At 42.9% G+C, this 20,131-nt stretch overlaps 3 protein-coding genes across 4 annotated transcripts; 2 read left to right on the top strand and 1 right to left on the bottom strand.

Annotated features, from left to right (window-relative positions):
- Positions 1-68: 68 nt before the first annotated feature.
- Positions 69-6,755, bottom strand: LOC118101784. Its single transcript, XM_035147770.2, has 7 exons — positions 6,583-6,755; positions 4,836-4,943; positions 4,671-4,727; positions 4,419-4,577; positions 4,158-4,320; positions 3,325-3,425; positions 69-2,194 (listed from the first exon to the last, which is right to left on the bottom strand). The coding sequence occupies exons 1-7, from the start codon at positions 6,592-6,594 to the stop codon at positions 2,030-2,032; spliced, it is 765 nt and encodes a 254-aa protein (XP_035003661.1). The 5' UTR covers positions 6,595-6,755; the 3' UTR covers positions 69-2,029.
- A 659-nt stretch (positions 6,756-7,414) lies between these two features.
- Positions 7,415-13,146, top strand: asb15b (ankyrin repeat and SOCS box containing 15b). 2 transcript variants are annotated; one of them, XM_035147768.2, is made up of 14 exons: positions 7,415-7,551; positions 8,096-8,204; positions 8,499-8,551; positions 8,824-8,955; positions 9,052-9,219; positions 9,848-9,954; positions 10,060-10,198; positions 10,287-10,458; positions 10,828-10,988; positions 11,688-11,832; positions 11,913-12,068; positions 12,203-12,305; positions 12,415-12,568; positions 12,653-13,146. In XM_035147768.2, exons 2-14 carry the CDS (start codon positions 8,098-8,100, stop codon positions 12,820-12,822), a joined length of 1,767 nt encoding a protein of 588 aa, XP_035003659.1. In that variant the 5' UTR covers positions 7,415-7,551; positions 8,096-8,097; the 3' UTR covers positions 12,823-13,146. The 2 variants fall into 2 exon arrangements, with proteins under 2 accessions (XP_035003659.1, XP_035003660.1); XM_035147769.2 differs by having other exon boundaries at positions 7,427-7,551; positions 8,024-8,204.
- A 1,507-nt stretch (positions 13,147-14,653) lies between these two features.
- Positions 14,654-19,442, top strand: lmod2b (leiomodin 2 (cardiac) b). Its single transcript, XM_035147268.2, has 6 exons — positions 14,654-15,413; positions 15,699-16,196; positions 17,054-17,314; positions 17,407-17,631; positions 17,725-18,162; positions 19,070-19,442. The coding sequence occupies exons 1-6, from the start codon at positions 15,138-15,140 to the stop codon at positions 19,094-19,096; spliced, it is 1,725 nt and encodes a 574-aa protein (XP_035003159.2). The 5' UTR covers positions 14,654-15,137; the 3' UTR covers positions 19,097-19,442.
- Positions 19,443-20,131: the final 689 nt, after the last annotated feature.

The following is a 20,131-nucleotide window of genomic DNA, read 5'->3' as shown; positions in this document are numbered from 1 at the left end:
AAAACCCCACAATGCTCTGCATGGACACTTTTGGTTTATTATTTTTATTTATTGTTTATTAACTATTTTCTGCTGTTCTATTCAATAACATACTCATTATTAGAAATATATATAAAAACAGATTCAGACTTTTTTTGATGCAAAATTTCTCCAATAGTAATAACATGACATTTCTATATATATATATCTTTATATTATTGACAAATACATATATAACACTGATAAAGTAGTTTTGCTCATAGGCCATCAGCAGGGAGTACACAAAATAATGTCAACATTTCATTAAAAAAAGGAATTTGACCAAAGCTATAATTAGTTATAAGCTGTTACAAATCTAAATCCTAATTAGCCATAGAACAAACAACAATGAACACTTTTCCTTGTGAGTTTTCACAATAATAGGAAATATTAAAGTGTATGTAAAAGTCACAGAAACCAGGATAAAGTGAAGAGAAAGGAGTCAGAAGTTGAAATATGTGACAGATATAAAGACGGGGAGGGGTCGATGAATGCATCTATTGGCATTTACGACACAACCCACAATTGTAGAAATATTTGCCCTGACATATTTTACTTCACAGTAATACTGCATTTTCCCTGAGCGTTCACAGTATTCTGTCTACCTCCTCTGCATTATTATTGAAGATGTTAATCACAATCATTTAGTATCGTGTAACAAAATAAGTTAAACATTTCACAAATGCACATTTTCACAAAATTACAAAAATGAAAATCACACAGGTTGGTCACTGAGAAGATGAGAAACAACAGTAGAACTCGTAGAACTTTGTCCGCAGCAGGAAAACAGTTGGAATGAAGGTAAATCTTTCCGCGTTTCATTGATTGTGTTTTGGAAGTAAATCACTCGAACACAGAAAATTGTTATTGAAATACTAACCATCCTCTGCAGATGAGGCCACATAGCCTGCGGTCTGGAGGGATTCTTCGCCTGTTGATTCATAGGGGATCTGCCGACATCAGTCGTGTTTGTAACTGGCATTTCCTCCTGCCTACGGCCAGTTCTTTTGTGGCGAGAACAAGCGCTCCTTATGCTCGTTGCTGAGCTCATCCCATCCACTAATCTATCTATCCCTATCTCCCTCACTCTCTCTCATCCCGCCCGGCACGTCTCTCGCTCCCCACTCTCTCTGTCATGTACAGTACGAGCGTAATCACACTCATGTTCCAATGACTGAACGGAGATTGACTCAGTGAATGAGACATTAAAAACTCTAACACACTCGCGGAGGCCGAGCAGCAGCTATAGATCACTGGGCAACAGCTTCGAGATACAATGACGGGATTGAAAGTGCCCCTGGCGATGGCTATCTGCCATCTGGTCAGATCTTTGACTCACAAAGTGGGACGCTTGTTGAGCTGCTCTAGCGTGTTGTTTGTGACTAGCAGGTTCACATCTTGTGACAGATCACAGATCACAGAAGTACAAGACAAGCTGCTGCTGCAATTCAATTGTTTTACTAAAGACTGGTTTGGTAGGAATGTGGATCTTTGCCTATTCCCCTAATGCATTTCTGCAGGAACCAGGAAACAGGAGCAGGATGCGGCCAACAAGTTGATGACAGGTGTATCATCGCGGAAAGAAATGTCCTCAGAATAGTGTCATATCATTTTGATCTCTGATGATTGATTGCAGCTTTAAGCTTGAACCTGGTGATCCCTCTGAATGGCACCAGTGCAGAGTGGCAGGGAAAGTAAAATAAATCAACGTGATCAGCTCTAACGAAGCCAGTCGCCTGCTGATAAACGCCGGTCAAGGCGAGACGATACACTTCACCAGCCATGTTGGCAGATAACCTGTGCGTCTCTTTGCTTGGTTAGATGTTAGAAATGCCTGAGGGAAGTTTGCCCTTCCTCCTTCGCAGCAGGTGAGTTTCTATCATGGCCGCTCTCTCAAATGAGTGAAAGCAGGAGGAGGAGTGTCAGACCACACTCGTTCACATCCAGCAGGCTCCTGCCAAGAACAGGACAACCTGCAGAGAGTTTTTCCTTCTCTTCTTAATTCCGTGCTTCATCCACTCTCATGCTCGGGCATCGCCTCCCCCGCTGGCTGAGTGTCGGCAGCGTGGGTGAGTGTTTGAAGCGGGATGGAGACAGACACACTGGGGATCGTGTCAGAAGATGGCGTTGGGTTATTTTCGGTGTTGCACATTGGTAAGCGCCTTCCAGACTTGACCTAAAAAATTAAAATAAAAAATGGAAAAATAGAAAATGACTCTTCTATCCTGTTTTGTATGACGGACACACGGCATTATAAATCTCCAAAGCGAACATCCTTACATTAGGTAATAACTGAGCCTCAAAGTACTGCTGAATATTTGATGAGCGGTTATTAACTTTACAAGATTGGACTTCCTGGAAGTGCTGACTGAAACAAAGGCGCATTATCATGCAGGTTTTATAAGACTGACCCACAGAGACCGTGAGATGCACAAGAGTCAATGTGGTGGAGGCTTCTCATAATGTATAACGTTAGAAAAAGCAAGCAAGCCACTATAGTTTAGGGTGTATACAGTTTATGGGATGTACCCAGAGGGGCAGCTTCTCTGAATAAATAATAATAAAATGGACCCCGAGAGAATTTTTCATCCTAGAAGCGGCGGAAACATAAAACACTTGCTGACAAGTGCTGATAATAAAAATAAAAGTAAATGCTTATCGTCCTATAGAAACTATTAATTTCCTCTGGGTTTGACATTACTGACCTTTCATACATACATTCAGTTGTTAGTTTGAATAATGCGATGATTGTGTTACAGCTACAGTGTTCGCAGTAAAGCTGTAACTGTACTTTTGTTATGGTAATAATTTTCTAACATTGTCCGCTTCTTCTATGAGTATGACGACTCTTTTACGTCCCGAGATGTCTTTCAGTTTTACGTCCGTCAGCTGTTATAAACGTCACGGACACGCTCACTCTCTTGCCCTGAATTTCCCCTGCTGTTTTCTCACATGGGCTCACTCGGACATTTTACTTGCAGGAAAGGTTTATCAAAAATATCAGGATCTTGGACATTTGCGTTCTCTCATGCAGACCTTCCGGAAAAGTTTTGGAAAATGTTTGGACGTGTGGGAAATCAGCTTTAGTCGTTTGTGTTACACACTTTCTAACGAGTACTTGAGGGTATTTTCATCATATTTTGAAGGCATTTCTTCATAAAACAAAATACTGGGTAAAATGTATCCTAATGATGATTCTCTTTGAACGTTCTCCTCAAAACAATCTCTCCATGTTTCTATATTTCTTGTAAAGTGGTAAATACACACAGCGTTAAAAGGTGAAAGTGTGACGGTTCATGTATTTACCTGCCACACTATGAGAACAACGCAGGCTATGAAGGGGATGAGAGCCAGGAGCACGGGCGTTCTCTTGGACCAGCTGTATTTTCGTGCGTCTTCCTGACCCCCTGGGGAAAGAAAATATTTTTTTGAAATTTAACTGAATACATAGTTACACCTCAGAAATCTGAAAGTAGGAAGTCAGAAACACTTGACGTTTGTTTATTGAACCAGTGAAGAGGATTCCGGTTGGACCAGTTTAGACGTTTTCTTTATTCACATTACTTCCCTCTTGAGGTGTTGATTGACATAAAAAGGCTTTGCCAAGTGGCTTTATGAAACTTCTCTTTAGATCATATAGTTTTCTATTTATCCAAAGTATATGGTTTTAATTCGGTGACCCCTAAATCAGTGTCTTCTCTCGGCTACTAAGCTGCTTTAATTTTTGAGGCATCAATTGTAAATCAGAAATCACTAATGCAGCAGTATTTCTCCTCGGATACTCGACTGTTACTGACAATAATCTATCAATTCATGGACCTCCAGTTATGCTTCAAAATGTTTATTCTTATCAATGCTGCTAAAACCCTTATCTTGGTGATGTTCTCCTTTACACTTGACATCTATTGCACTTCTGTCCGCCCTGGGAGAGGGATCCCTCACATGTGGCTCTCTCTGAGGTTTCTACGTACTTTTTACCCTGTTAAAAGGGGTTTTTCGTAGTTTTTCCTTACTCTTGTTGAGGGTTACGAACAGAGGATGGCACACCTTGTTAAAGCCCTATGAGACAAATTGTGATTTGTGAATATGGGCTATACAAATAACATTTGATTGATTGATTGATGAAATGAATGGTGTACCTGGTGGGACACGTGGACTGAGACACGGTGGCGGCGGCTTGCACAAGAAGCCGGATGTCCCCTGAGCCGCGGCTTGTAAAATGTCTTTGATGTAGTCGAAGTAAAGTCCAGACATTAGGCTCCCTTCCCTGTAGTGACACTGGAAGACTTGCATGGTGGTTTCCTGGTGGGAACCAGACCACAAGAGATCTCAGACGTAACTCATTTATAGAATTAAATACGCAAAATACACAAGTCTAAATCAAGCTGCAGATGACTCACCAGCTCCTCGTGGTCGAAGGTGAAACGTAAGCTCTTCAGCATCGCGATGAAGACGATGATGTTTTCCTTGTTGGAGGAGATGGCCCCGAACATGCCGGCCAGCTTCCGAAGACTTTGCTCTAGAGGATAGATGTTTAACACCACCCAGCACGTGCCAGCCTGGACACCGAGGAATGAAAAGAGTCAGATATTAAAGTGTCATCTCCATTTAACAGGTTCATGCCAGTTCTGCTGTCACAGCTTCATACCTACCACTTCTTTGGGAATGTAACTAACAGGAATTTCATAATCGGACGGGATATTCTGCTTCTACGATGGAAAACATGACAGAGAAAGATTTTTTTACAATCTGATTTCAGCAACATAGATCATGTGACAGCAATACATACTGTAGTGTCTATGACTCTGTTAGCTCACCAGTAACGCCAGCTTGCTCACATCATCAGTTATCGGCGTCCCGAATTTTCCAGAGCAGAGATTCAAACTTGTGAACAGACTCAAGAGGAGACAAGGTGCTTTCAAGATCTGCAGGAGGTGAAGCATTAAAAACATCACACAGTGTTTTTATATTTGAGTTAAAGTCTACTGTATTTATTATACTGTAACAATGACCATAGGCAATGTTTTTTTCCTGAGGACTCTCACTGACACCCACAGTGCCTTGCTCAAGTGAACGACGGTAAGGTTAGTCACCCTGATGAAGGCCAGTGTGCCGCAATGGGTAGGTGCATTGAAAAAATTAATCTTTTCCATGCATTAGCTACAGTAATAATGGCTTTTAAATTTTTCCACATCAAGAGGACCTTGGTTTATTATTATTTTTTAGATCAAACTTTACCACCTCTCAGCAAATACAATTTTATGGAAATTTTTTAAAACCAATATTGAATTTCCAAACAGACGTTGGACAGCTGAATTACTTTCCCTGCCCAGGCAGGATGAGGTTTCCGATGCATTTCCTAAACATATCGGCTGTTAAAATAATGATTTTTGATAATGTCTTTTGATGATCTTTGTGTATTTATTGTGTTGAAAAGGAAAAGGATGAAAGTCCTGGTGGGGGGGGGGACATCGCAAAATTAAACTCTAGGAGTAGATGTACTGGTGTATGTGTGCATCATAAGAATCAGTTAATACATGATATTTAACCAATAATCACTAAGAAACAACTGAAGACAAAACTGCAGAAACACTCGCACAGTGTATGCAGTAATGTATCATATATTTCTCTTCTTCATAATACAGCCTTCAATTTACAGTATTGTGCAAAGAAATCTTTCTTCACATTGGTTTGATGTTACGTTTCCCAAGAGCTCAGTATCAGATTTCCTCCATTAGCATCCCAGCAAATCTCAAACAGAGCTGCATTGATTAGTCAATTAATCAATAAGTCAAACAAGACTAAATTAATCTGCTTCTATTTCGATAATCAATTAATCATTCTGGTCATTTTCTGAGCTAAAAATATCAAGTATCTTCTGGTTCCAGCTTCTCACATGTGAATATTTGTTGTTTTATGCTTGATTTTATGACAGTTAACTGAAAATCTTTAAGTATTGAACCATTAATAAGACAAAACTGGCAATGTTAAGACATAACCCTGGGCAGTGACACATTAGTAGCAGCCCTAATCCAAAATATAAACTATTTCTCTATAATACTATATAATACTGAGTAACTAAGAACGTTTTAGTGACAAGTGAAGAGACTCTTCAAAGATATTAAACCAACAACTACACAATGAGCAAGTTTCCCTTAAAAATCCATTTCATTCTCATAAGATATCATCTCACAGCAGAATGAAGTGAACCTGCAGTTTGATTCCTGGGAGGGAAACACATGCTGATCTTCCTTATTCAATATATCGAGCAGCAGGATGTGAAGCAGTTACCACAGACCTCTGCTCTCATTAAATACCAGCAGTAATGTTACTCATTAAGGGTGTGTTCTTCATTTCGACACCTTTAATTGATACTGAACCCCACTATAAATACTACAGGAATGTTATTTTAAGGTAAGAGTTCATAAATATCGGTGTACTTTTTCAGCTAATAGTAAGTATACTACATAATATCAAACAGCACACGAGAAGACATTTGTAAATTAGAAAAATTAAAAAAGTAAACCAACTGTATAAACACAAACAATAAATTCTGTTACTTACTTTCTTCCTCATATGGAGCAAAAAAAGTGCGGTTGCTCAAATCCAGTGGATGAAAGTCAGTGTTTCTCTTTCAAAGGCAGAGCTCATCTCTCCCTCTCTGTGTGTGAGTGTGTGTGAGAGAGAGTGTGTGTGTGTGTGTTTAGTGTCCCAGCGTGTAGTGAAACTTGCGGATGGGCTGGCAGTGTGCTTTCACTCCAGACACATCGGTGCAGTCTTCTGACGCGGCGGAGAGAGGCCGCCTACAGGCTGAGTCACTGTGTCACAGGCTGACGCTGTCTGAGAGCATTTTTTTCCCCTTTTCCATAACTCCCACGTATCAATTTGTTCGTCAGGAGAAAGTGGGCACTCATTCTCTCGAGGGAAATATTTCACAATATGCCGAGGTTATTCTGCAAGCTGGTATTCGGAAAGTGGAAAATAACACAATCTCTGGTGGAGGATTTGTGCTCAAACTTCATTGTTGCTATTTATATTTCATTATTTCCTATTGTTGCAGCTCAGAGAAGACCTTTCTGTTCAGTGTGTGTGTGCAGATGTGAAGAATTCCTGTTGCATAATCTCCTCGTGACTTACATTGATGAAGTGAATCCAAGCAAAAGCTATTATCCATAATTGATTTCCATTATCAAATCAATGGCAGTCACAGAGGATGCACAAAGGGGCAGATGAGTTACACAATGGTTACTCGTACGGGAACGTAACATGAGAAGATCTTGGACATGTAACGTTCTGCAAACATGTAACGTGTGTTTTGTTTGTGTGTGATGAAACAAAGTGGAGCTACCAGGGAGGGGGGGGGTGCTTGGTTTTCTGGAGCTGAGCGTGTGACAGACACACTCTGAGCTGAGTCAGGTCGTCCACACTCCACAGCAGGTCACGACTAAATATAACCCAGAGGACTCAGGACGCTGCAAAAACAAAAACAGTCTGCAAGTTGGAGCGTTCAACAGAACACTGTCACGTGAACAGGTGAGAGGAAAACGATCGGACTAATATCAAAAATATCACTTCATTTCTGGGATCCAATCAGATGCGAGCGCACATACTGATTTACTCACATGTGACGGCATTTCAAGTGTGAACGCTGCCAGAAGTCAGTCACTGATAAACAAGTTGCACGTCTGCAGGACCGGACAAGGCACCCACAATGCAGACATGTTGAATTTAACGAGTAAAATCTGCCCGCACATGTAGCAAAACTCCTTTTTAATGATGAGAAATCATTCAGGAAGCTCAGTGTTGACGTCAAAAGAAAAAGAGCACAGTTTGTGGCAGCTTTTCCCCGCAGGCCATAAAACTGCTTAATTTACACAGTCCCAAACAAGCTACACCTACTGTTGCACCAAAGTATCTATTGTGCCTTTAATTATGTGTTTTTTGTGTTGTTTTTTAACTGTGTGTTTCTGAGAAACGCAAGTTCGTTCCACTGTGTGTTTTACAGATACAGCTGGACAGATATAGATAAAGTTGAAACTTTAAACCTGGAAACATATTTTACTGCCCGTCATAATAGAGATGGACGACTCGGAGCGAGAAGGTATAAATGAGGGGCTGATTGAGTTTGCCATTCAAGAGAGCGTTCAAGATGCCTTCAAGCTGCCATGTTCAGTACAAACACACAGGTAGGAGTCCAAACCCATGAAAAGTACTTCTTCTTCAATCTTTATTACTGTCACTGAGTTATTAAGAGTTATTATTATAGAGTTTTTATCTTTTTATGTGTATAAGCATACCTCTATATGTTTTATGTATGTTTTTATGTAAGTTTTTCATCATTTACAACTCTTGCAGTCTTTTAATGTTGCACTTTTTGCTTAATTGCTTGAAAACAGCCCCAACACTGTTTTGACTCTGTTTCATTGTGTTTCTGCAGTAAAATCTTTAATTTGATCCACTTTTCTTCTCTTGCTCATCAGGAAAGAACCAAACAGTGAAGACTTTGTGAAGATAATGTCGGCCATTTATAAAGGCAAGCTTCCTATTTCAATTCTTCCTCTTTCTTTCCTTGTTGGGGCTAAAAACTATATCTGCATCTGCTGTTAGGGTAACAAAATAACAGGTGACACTATGTTAAGTTGCATAAGGTAGAAGCACCTAGAGATTAACAAAAGTAAAGTAAATTCATGTTCTTGCGAGTGTATGTGCATGAAATCACTGTTGAGCATACATATAGCAAATTTGTGTGTGTGTGTGTGTGTGTTTGTGTGTGTTCTGTATGTGGTCTTGGTTTGTTCTCCACAGGTGATGTGTGTGCACTGCAGGAGCTGTCAGGCTGTGTGTCTGCCTTCAGAGTGAGCGACAGCAGGGCCCGGCTGCCTCTGCACGTAGCAGCTGTGCAGCCGCAGCCTGAGATCCTGGATGCGCTGCTGCAGGGTGAGAGCTCAGTGCAACAGGCTGGGGGTGTAAAGTGTAAAGGGAAGAGCCCGGAGATGTGGAGGGTATCTTTAACATATGATGGTGTGTTCACAGTGGTGGTGACCTCCACAGAGCTGACCCTGGAGGAGCAGACGCAGGACGGGGACACGGCTCTGACTCTGGCGGCGGAGGCCGGCCTGGTGGAAAACGTCAGGATGCTGCTGCAGCACGGAGCCTCACCACACAGCACCAACAGCAGGAACGAGTCTCCTCTGCTCATTGGTGGACACACACACACACACACACACACACACCCACACCCACACACACACACACACACACGTAGCCAACGCTCATACATCAGTCACAAACTCAGCGTATTTAGTTGTTACCATATTATCAACTATTAGCATACCAACATGACTACATACAACAAAACTAAGATAATCATAAAGATGGACGACATGACAGCTCCCCAAAGTGAAGCCAAAGCATCTCAATCGCCACCTGGTGGCTGGCTGCTGTACAGGTCATAAACCCCGCCTCCTCCATGTTAATGAATTGGACGTGGATAGTTCTTATCACACTGACGTATGTTCAAGGGCACATTTTTTGGGGATACATTTTAAATAGTTATTTGATGTTATAAAAATGTGGTGAAACGTAATGATTGACAGTTAAGACTGACTCCTGATTGGTGGAGCACATGTGTTGTTGGGAGCTCGAACTGTGGCTCCACACCAGATCCTACTGTGCAGACTCTAGTGCCAAATGACATCAAAAGCCAGCATTGTTAGCATGCTGACATAAGAATTGCAAAGATTGAAAACTGCTTTGACCTTTAGCCTAAAAGTTTTTAATCAAAAATCCTTCATAAGTATGTTTTCTCTGTATTCTGTACATCTTGCAGCCGTGAGAGAAAGGTCATATGACATGGCTCTATCCCTCATCATGGGAGGGGCCTATGTGGAGCAGATGTGTCTCACTAAGTGCACGGCCATCCATGAAGCTGCAAAGGTGATTACGAGGCATAAATGGCGGCTACACATGTCAAAATCAGAAGACAACACTTTCTCTTGTCTTCAGCTCCTCTATCCTTCCTTGTTTCCTCGCCTCCTCCAGGTGGGTTGTCCAGCCATCCTGGCGCTGCTGCTTCGACACGGAGCCAAAGTGACGGGCCGAGACGGACACGGGGTGACACCTCTGGGGGTTGCGGCTGAATACGGCAACACTGAAGCGTTGGACCTGCTCATACAGAACGGTAAACGTGCTCAAACGCTGTCAAGAAACCCACTGTGTGCACAGCGTACACATCAAGACCCTGCTGTGTTGTCCCTGTCCTCCACTAGGTGGCGACGTGAACGCCCAGGCCAGCAATGGAGACACGGTCCTGTATGACGCGTCGGGATCTGGAAACCTGGACTGCATCAAGCTGCTCCTGCAGCACGGAGCCAACCCGAATGTGGCCAGCTATGCCTGCCAGCTGCCCATCCACAGAGCCGCATACGAAGGACACATACTGCGAGTTAACCTTTATTTTCTGAAGCTGTGTGACTGTGCACGCACCGAAAGAACAGTCAGTCACCCTGACACAATCAAATCTGGCCATTTTCTCATGCCAAAAGCTCAACGCAGTCGTGAAGGCCCGAAAGAAAGAAATTGCCCAAGACAAATTAACATGAATTTCGAGAACATGTCCGTCTCCACCTCACAGCTCGGCAGTGTTTTCACTCCACTCATTTCCACAAAGAGCCTTCTGTTGATCGCTGTTTTTCACTCCCATCAAACCACAGTCTAATGAACATTTTTGTCTATGTCCTGTTTTCTTCCCCTTCGCATTTTCACTGTTTCTACCCGCCCCCTCCTCCCTCTCTCTCTCTCTCGCTGCAGAGCCCTGAGGACTCTCATCCCCATCACCACAAAGCGAGCGATCCGTCTCTCAGGCCAGAGCCCCGTCCACTCAGCAGCTGACGGGGGACAGGTTGAGTGTCTGGAGCTGCTCATACAGAGAGGATATGATGTCAGCGCCCTGCTGCACACGCACATCTCTGGTATGGGTCAGGAAGTGTATTGATGAATACATGCAGGGCCGGATCTCTGGACACATACATGTACTAATGCAGGCAAGACATTTCTCTTAAAACGGGGAGCGTACGCACAATAGTAATTTTTTGTTTATTTGTTTGTGAACAGCATTACATAAAAGATACTTCACAAATTTCCACAAAACCTTGTGGAGGGATGGGACATGAGCCAAGAAGGAAATCATTACATTTTTGCTTGGATCTGGACAAAGGGACGGATACAGGAATTTTGAGTTTGGGACATTTTCACCAATTTCAATGGGAAACGTTCCCGGATTTTGATGAGAAAAATGCAGCATAATCAGAGGAATGATATCTATGAGGGTGTAAATTCTGATGCAGCTTGATTAAATTTAAGGGGTCTGTTGGACCTTGGTGGAGGTATGTGCTCTATTGAGTGCCATTCTAGCTACATATGGTAATAAGTGTAAACCAGGGGGTCCCGAAAAGGTGAAGCTAATTGCAGATAATAAGCTAAAGCTACATTCAAACCAGTGGCAAAGACTTTCAAGTGTGAAAAATATGACAAACGTCAGGCATCAATCACTTTCTTAAACACACGAAAAACATTGTTCCTGTTAAATGAATTAATTCATTTAAATAATTTGAATTCCTAATCTTTTGCAAAAGCTTTAAGCAACTTATCTTGTGTAAATCTTGTTTCAGAGAACTACGGGGACCTCAGGAAGACGCCTCTGTACTTCGCCGTGTCCAACGATGACATGACCTGTGCTGAGATGTTGCTGGCGGCTGGAGCGAGAACCGACCTGGACCCGCTGCAATGCATCCTGGTCGCTATACGAGCCGAGAGGTGCTTGGTGTGGAAGTGTTTATTCATTGATAAGTGGTAGCAAGGTTGATGTCGTTGTCGCTGTAACCTTTTCTGTGCAGGTACGAGCTGGTGCAGCTGCTGCTGTCCTACGGAGCCGAGGTGAACTGTTACTTCAGGGTGATCAGTAACACAGTGTTTCCCACAGCCCTGCAGTACTGCCTCAGGAACCAGGTCATGCTGCGGCTGCTGCTCAACAGCGGATACCGCGCTGACAAGTACGTAGAGCTTCTGTCAAATCAATTAAAATTGTATTGATTTAATTTGAGTTTTAACTTGGATTCAACGTGAAAAGCGGTCATGTACAAAATACGATTACAACAATACGTCTCTGCTACACCGCCCCTGCTAGGTGTTTCCAGTGTTGCCATGCCGACGGTGAAGAAATGGACAGTACCTGGATTGACCTCCATAACCAAGTCTACCAAATTTACAGTCAACCTACTGTGGTCCCAGTAAGAGCAATACAAAGAAAGACACCTTTTTTCATCAAGTCATTAAGCCCGTCGGATAATAAATGAGCCGTTAAAAATAATCCAGTTTACTTATTTTTTGCTTTTTCAGTTCTGTGAGTTTGTGTCGGTGTCGTGGCTCACACACCTGGCGGGCAGCGTGGTGAGGATGCTCCTGGACTACGTCGACTACGTCAGGATCTGTCCGGACCTCAGATGCATCCTGGAGAGAAGGCCAGAGTGGGATGAGATCTCTGACATACTGAGTAAAATAAAACAAACATACATGTTGTAAATTTGACTTTACATACAACTGGAGGTTATATGTTTATATGTGTGTGTGTCCCAAGGCAAACCTCGCTCCTTGCAGCACTTGTGTCGATTGGTGATCAGACGTCACATGAGCCTCAGGGCGCTGAACGACCCCAAAGCCATGGCTGCTGCTCCTTTTCCTCCGAGACTGAAGAGCTTCCTGACCTACAGAGAGTACGACCTGTACGCTGACCTCTCCTCTACGTGAACAACTCATGTTAACAAAGCACTCGTAAATAGTTTTAACTGGAATATCTTTTATATGTCACATGTTTATGAGAATATTTCCTCAAGGGTTCAAAATGTTAGAATATCTAATTTCTACCCATCTAGTAAATATTGTCATATATCATATCATATCACATGCGTAAGCTATAAAATGCATTATTTATTCCTGTATAGATGAGGTGTAAAATGTTTTGGAAAGATATAAGCTACAAATTCACTGTATGAATTATGTAATATGAGATTTGAAAATAAAAATGTTTTTTTCTTCTATTTTGTAATAAAAATGGCTGAATTCACCAGAGCAGCAATATGTGTCATTTTTCATTCTGTATGTGTATTAAAACAACTATTCTGTAAAAGATCTCTGACCATTATTCATCCCTATAAATGCCTGGAACAATATCTCTATAATTCTTTCGTTATGTTCTCTGGAGGCGATGTGGAGCGATGACCCAGATGATGAGGTATGTATGTATGCAGCTCATGTGTCTGCGTTTGGAAAGCATGTACTTGTGTTGCGTCTGTGTGTACATGAGTAATACAGTGTTAACCACATGGCAGGTCTGCGTGTAAATAACTTCCAGATGAGTAGAAATCTGTTCTCGACCAGATCTACAGCAAAGGCCGAGGAAAGTGATAACTTTTGGAAGTCCGGTCATAAACAAAGGAGATAAAAAGCGATTGTTCAATTCTATCCGGCTGAGGGGGTCACTTAAAAACACAGATGTTAACTTCACTGTGGCTTTAAAGGTAAATCTGTAAGATTCAGCCTTTGTGGAACATTTAACTTTATGACAATCCAGAAATATTTGTAGTCTGGACCAAAGTGGAGGGGCGACCAGGTGACACACAGACTGTATATAAGTATGGACATGACAGCTCCCCAAAAGTGACGCCAAAGCATCTCAATCGCCCCCTGGTGGCTGGCTGCAGTATAGATCATGAACCCTGCCTCCTCCTTGTAAGTGGATGGGACATGTACCAAACTAAAAAGCACACGTAAAAATGGTTTCTGTCATTTTAGGTAGTTCTAACCACTCTGTTTGTTCAAGATTAAATTTTTCTAATGAGGTTTTTAATTCGTTTTTTTGATGCTATTACAACAGGGTGAAACGTGATGATTGACAGCTGAGACTGACTCGTGATTGGTCGAGTGTGTGTATCAGTGAGACCTCGATACTGTGGCTCCACATCAAGATCACCCTGAGTAGACTCTTCCTCAAATTTACTTCAAAAGCACAAGATGGCGGCCCTGTATCCGCATGTGGAGACGCGTCGTCCATCTTTCTACACAGACTATGAGTTGACCATCCCCTGGGCTACGTTGGGCTAAAAACCCAATAAGCTCTATTCTTGTCCACATTAGAGGTTATGTGTTGGTTAATCCCACTCACGTCAAAAATAAAAACAAAAACTACAAAGAAAAACTATAAATATCTAAGCTCATACCTTGGTCTTGAAGTTGTGTAGAGTACATTTAATCACCAGGTTAAAAAACAACTTCACATCAATAAATCAGTCAGCACTTCCTGTCTTCCTTGTCCCTGCCTCCAAATGTTCTATCTCCACAGTGATATGATTTTTATCACCATCCAGATTAGTTGACATTAAAAATGGAAGATGAGCCAACACCTCTGGACTATTGGACATGCGGAGAACGAGCCTGTGTCGATATTTGGGGATGACACATTATCTCTGTTTATCTTTCTTGTTCCGTGTGTCCGTTGGGTCCAGTTGGTCTTTTTTGGCCACGAACAAAGCCGCTCAGGCCGCGGTGACAGACTGCTACGTTGACAGGCCTCACAGTGTCTGAGCTCACATGCTTTTTGTGGCTCTGTCTCTCAGAGCACTGCCTCCCAAAAAAGACGCTGCATCATGGGGCCCGCACTTCGCTATGTTCCCCTCTGATCCCTCTCTTAAGGCCTGAACAGCAGCTGGGGAGATTAGAGAGGAGAGGACACTGACACACACACAAAGGTTCTTCCTCACAGCGAAACAGGCAGTCAGGACAGATCGGGTTGAGACAGGAGTGGATGCTCATCATCACAAGCACCCAGCTAGAGCGCGAACGTCCAAACACCTTCCCTGGAAAAGATCTCCTTGACTGGACTTATTGGACTTATGTCCTTGGCTCACCAGCCGCCTCACAACGGATCTCGTCTCTTGTTGGATTCTCTATCTCAATATTTCTCCTTTATTTTGGGGTAAACTCTGGGTCACATGCGACTCCAAAACCGGTCTATCTGTGTTATCTCAAAGTGATTCTTACTGGTCTGTGCGGCTCCCGCTTTGGCCATGAGTTGTTTTGGATACAGACGAGAGCTGAGCAAATACGAAGATGTTGACGAGGACGAGCTTCTGGCTTCCCTCAGCCCCGAGGAGATTGCCGAGCTGGAAAAGGAGCTGGCGGACATCGATCCTGACGCCAACGTGCCCATCGGACTCAGGCAGAGAGACCAGACGGACAAGACCTCGACGGGCACCTTCAGCAGAGAGGCCCTCATGAAGTACTGGGAAAGCGAGACACGTAGACTGCTGGAGGACGAAATAGGTGGAGGAAGCCCCAAACTGGTCAGTGATGGTGTTTAATTAGATTTGCTTGGCATTTGCGAAATGTGCCAGAGGCCGTGTCAGCTTGTTTGAAGTTGTATCAGATGGAATTCAGGACAGATTAACAAAAAAAGCTAAAAGTAAGAAGTTGTTTAGAGAACTAATAGGAAGTAAAATTATACCAAATACCCACAGCTTCCTTAAAACCATCTGTTATTTTACAATATGTGTTTGTTCCATAGGTTTTAAAGAAAAAAAGGTACTCATAATAACAATATTGCATTTCCAAACACTTTTAAAATACAGGATGAAGAACAGGAGGAAGACGAGGAGTGTGTGACAGAAGAAAACAGTGAAGCAGAGGATGACAAAGATGATGAAAATGAGAAAGAACAGAAAAAATATCAAAGGAAGGAAGAAGAGGAGGAAAAACAGAATGATGAAGATGAAGAAGAAGAGGAAGAAGAAGAAGAAGAAGAAGACAGTGAGGAAGAGGAGGAAGCTGCAACAGAGGAGGAGGAGGAGGAGGAGGAGGAGGAGGAGGAAGAGGAGGAGGAAGAGGAGGAACAAGAAAATAAATCAAAACTTGAACCCTCAAAAGATTCTGGGACGTCATGGGCCGAAACCGCAAAACTACTAAAACCTCAGAGGGTGGAGCCTGTTAGACTGACTCCTCCCCCTCCACCTGCTGACACCAACGCGACCGGAAACCCGACGGTTGTTGACGAAGCTCTGCAACGAGTCCTGAGCGACGATCCTGAACTCACAGAGGTCAATCTCAACAATATTGAAGACATCTCACAGGTACGAACACGGACGAGTAGGCCTTTCAAGACAAAATGTAAAACTAGTCACGGAAAAAATACCAGTCACTTGAGGGAACGTTTAATATTTTAGCAACATTTGCAAATTTTCCACCCAAGTTATGTCAGTAGCTAAATTAGAAGTTTAGAAAAATCGTAAATAAATCAAACAATCAAATCTACTGCATTTTTCAAGAAATTGGACGCTTTAACGTGTCTCTTAGAAAAAACACTACAAATTGTGTGGATATCACATGATTAAATCTAACATATTAACAGTTTCTAATAAAGTTATGACCTCCTTCATTCCAACATACAAGGTACAAGCTCTACATTTTTCTGTAATAGCTATCAGTTTCCAACATGGTGGAGTTCTCTCCGAGATAAACAGCTTCCTGCTAGCTAGCATCCTGCTCCTCACTGTTGAGTTACTTTTGACCGTATGCCAACTTTCATTTTAGAACAAGGAATCTCACTGTGGTTGAGTAATGGACACCGCACTTACAGTACACATATGATACAAACACTTCCTGTGACTGGAAAATGAACAAAAACACGGTGTCCTCTGAGGTTACTGTTGAAATGGAGCAAGTGGTTTTAGTTTGTAAGTTGCAGCTAATTGCTTAATGTGCTCAATTTAGTATTGTGGGTAACGATTGCATCTCAAAAGAGCTAGAACTCTTGTGTTGGCTTGATAAACACTGGTCCTTCTGAAGTGTTGAATATTTTAAGTGGTGGTGGTGGAGAGTCAATGGTCCTTTATCCATCATCCCATTGAATGAACTATTACGCTTCCTAAATATATATTTGTTGTAAACAGGTCAAACGGCATTCAATATGCTCTCATTTCCTTCTTAGGACACCCTAATCCGATTCGCTGAAGCCCTGCGGTCCAACACACACGTGCAGATCTTTAGCCTCGCGAACACTCACGCCGACGACCCTGTGGCCCTGGCCACCGCTAAGATGCTGAGGGAGAACTCGTCCATCACCAGCCTGAATATAGAGTCCAACTATGTGACTGGAAAGGGCGTAATGGCGCTGGTTCAAGCCCTTCCAGGAAACAACACCCTGACTGAGCTTCGGTTCCACAACCAGAGACACATGTGTGGAGGACAGGTTGGTTCTCTTCCCTGATCTTCTACTTTGGTTCCTTCACCTAAACAACCCATCTGTAACCCTGTCTTCCTTCCTGAAACTTCGTCCCACAGGTGGAGATGGAGATGGTGAAGATTCTGAGGGACAACTGCACCTTGATCAAGCTGGGATACCAATTCAACCTCCCTGGTCCCAGGATGAGCATGACTGGGATCCTCACCAGGAACCAGGACCGCAAGAGACAGAAACGGCTTCAGGAGCAGAGGCAGCAGCAGCAGCAGCAGCAGGGACAACAAGGGGGGACAGAGGGAGCCGTCAACCCCCGGACCACTGCACTAGTACGTAACTTTGCCCCAAAACGAGATTTATCACTGGTCCGACTGAAAGATGTCAATGATTGAATTGATCTATTTCCCTGTCTCTATATCTAGAGAGGAACACCTAGTTCATCACCCTACAGCTCACCTTGGTCCTCACCCAAACTCCCCCGTCGTGACCTGCCGAAGAAGCAGACCCCACCTGCTCCACCTCCTCCTCCGCCACCACCTCCTCCTCCACCACCTCCCCCGCCACCGCTGCCTCCCCCGCAGAAAGAGAAGACGAAGCCCACCAGGATGATCGCGGAGGTCATCAAGGCGCACGAGGCGGGCAGCAAGAAGTCGACGAAGGCCAAGGGGAAGAAAGGCAAGAAGGGCAAGCAGAAAGACGAGACCAGCAGCATCCTTAAGGAGCTGAAGAACGCGCTGAGGCCCGTGTTGCTGGAGAGGAGGGGGGCAGAGGAGGTCAGCCGGCCTTCCACGCCACTGAGGTCAGCCCACGACCAGCTGATGGAGTCCATCCGCAGCAACAGCATGTGCAACCTGAAACGGGTGAGTGGAACAATTGGGACGATCGAATTATGTTTCAATTAAGCCCCCAATTTTGCCCCCGGTTTTGTTCCCTAAATACTGCATCAGATTGACGCTGGGTTATTTAGAAAACATCTGCGAGAACCATTTCTCCTCCACAAGCAGTTCAGCAAAGTGCTAAAGGAAAAAAACTGTGCCTCTAGAGGCAAAGTGGCGAGTAGGAAGTTGAATTTAGATGAGGATGACACAGAGTCATTGGTGTCTGAGTCATCGGGTCTCTACACAGCCTTTTGTCTGCCTACCACCAGCTTTTACAGCCAGAGAGACACAGGAAAGAATGACAAACGGCCAATGAAAATGTCAAGTATTCTCACACTAAACCGGAAGATACTTGAAAACACAGACAATCAGACGAAGAATAAACCAGACGGACTTGCTTGAAAACTGAGCATGTCTCTATTGTTACATCGAGTGTTTGCTATTTTTCGCCCGGCACATTACCGCGGCTGAAGCGCTAGCAAGGCTTGTTACGTGGTTGGAGTGGAAAATCAGCTCTGCCCTCAGATGGCGGGGTCTCCTAGCTGTGAAATTCCTGCCACTTAGTGCAGGTATTTATAGAAGCTGTTCACCAGAGCTTTGATAAAGACATCTACGATACGTTACCACAACAGCACACAACAAACACACAGGCGACAAATCACACCGATAAAATCTTTATCTGTCGACATCACGACGCAATGTCGAAGGGTGTATCAGTCCAAACTCGTATCAGTCCAAAGCCGTGATCTCAAAAGTTGACTTGTCTTTAGGAAAACTATTGATTCTTTGATTCTTCTCATTTCTATATCTGCTCTCACCATGATATTGTTTAAAAGGCACAAATATGATCTATGAAATTTAAAGCTAATGTACCATTGTCATTTTCTAGGTGGAGGTTCCACCTCATCTACGATAGTACAAGCGTGGATAAAAGAGGGCCATTCGTTACTGTGGAAATCTGATGATGATGATGGAGCGACTAACAGTGATGAAGGTGAAAACACGCTGAGATGTCTGACGAGGCACAAACTGATTTCTTACTCATTCAAAAAAAATATACTGGATATTTGCACTGCAGTAATCGCTTTACATTTTAATAATGTTGACGTTTAAAAAAAAAAAAGTATTCGTGCATCTAGACAACGGCATTTTGAAATGAGCTGAACTGTTTACTGGTAATTTGTCTACTTCACTGTAAAATTGTAAATACGATGTGTTGTTGGTTGAACTGTATGTTGAAATATAACCATTTGGTGTTTTCAGTACGACTGTTTTCTTTTTCTCCGGGTGCTGGCGGGTTCCAAAGATGAATTCATAAATCTATATTAAGCGTATCAATTATGTAAACATATTCAATAAAAGTATTAATTAGTGGTGTGTGTGGAATATGGAGTATGATATATATACTTCATTTAAAAGCACATTTGGATAGAACTGAGCTTGGCTCACATACTGGCTACACTCCACACAACACGCCGCTGTTCAATGACCACAGCGGCGGAGAAAGCACAATGAATTCCTTCAGCTAAGTGTCTGAGAATCAAACTTCCTCTACTCAAGCACCGCACTTTGTCATATCCGTCCAACTGTCAATAGAGGGGCCGTAAAATGAACCGACTTCCTGCGTGTAAGTGGCGTCTGTGCACTCAGGGTGGTCACTGCATCATCAGTTCAGGACATTATCGTCAGGATGGACAGAGGTGTCCGTGCTCTGCAGGGAGATGTAATACGAGTCTCTGAGCTGCAGCAGAATTATAGTATTTGAATGTGTTCAAATAAATACTGAGCTGCAGTTTAAGCCTGATTCATTCATAAAAAGAAAATCTAGCAGCAAGTTGATTTGGGAAATTTGATGAAATATTCTTCTTGTGATATTTTAACTTAACAATTAGCTAATTGGACATCTGACTGCATTGTATTAGCAAACACACACACACCATTGATTCGTATA

The sequence above is a fragment of the Hippoglossus stenolepis genome, chromosome 22, assembly GCF_022539355.2.
Source record: "Hippoglossus stenolepis isolate QCI-W04-F060 chromosome 22, HSTE1.2, whole genome shotgun sequence".
NCBI lineage: Eukaryota > Metazoa > Chordata > Actinopteri > Pleuronectiformes > Pleuronectidae > Hippoglossus > Hippoglossus stenolepis.
Note: the sequence above shows the minus strand (reverse complement) of the source record. Positions and strands in the feature narration are given on the sequence as shown.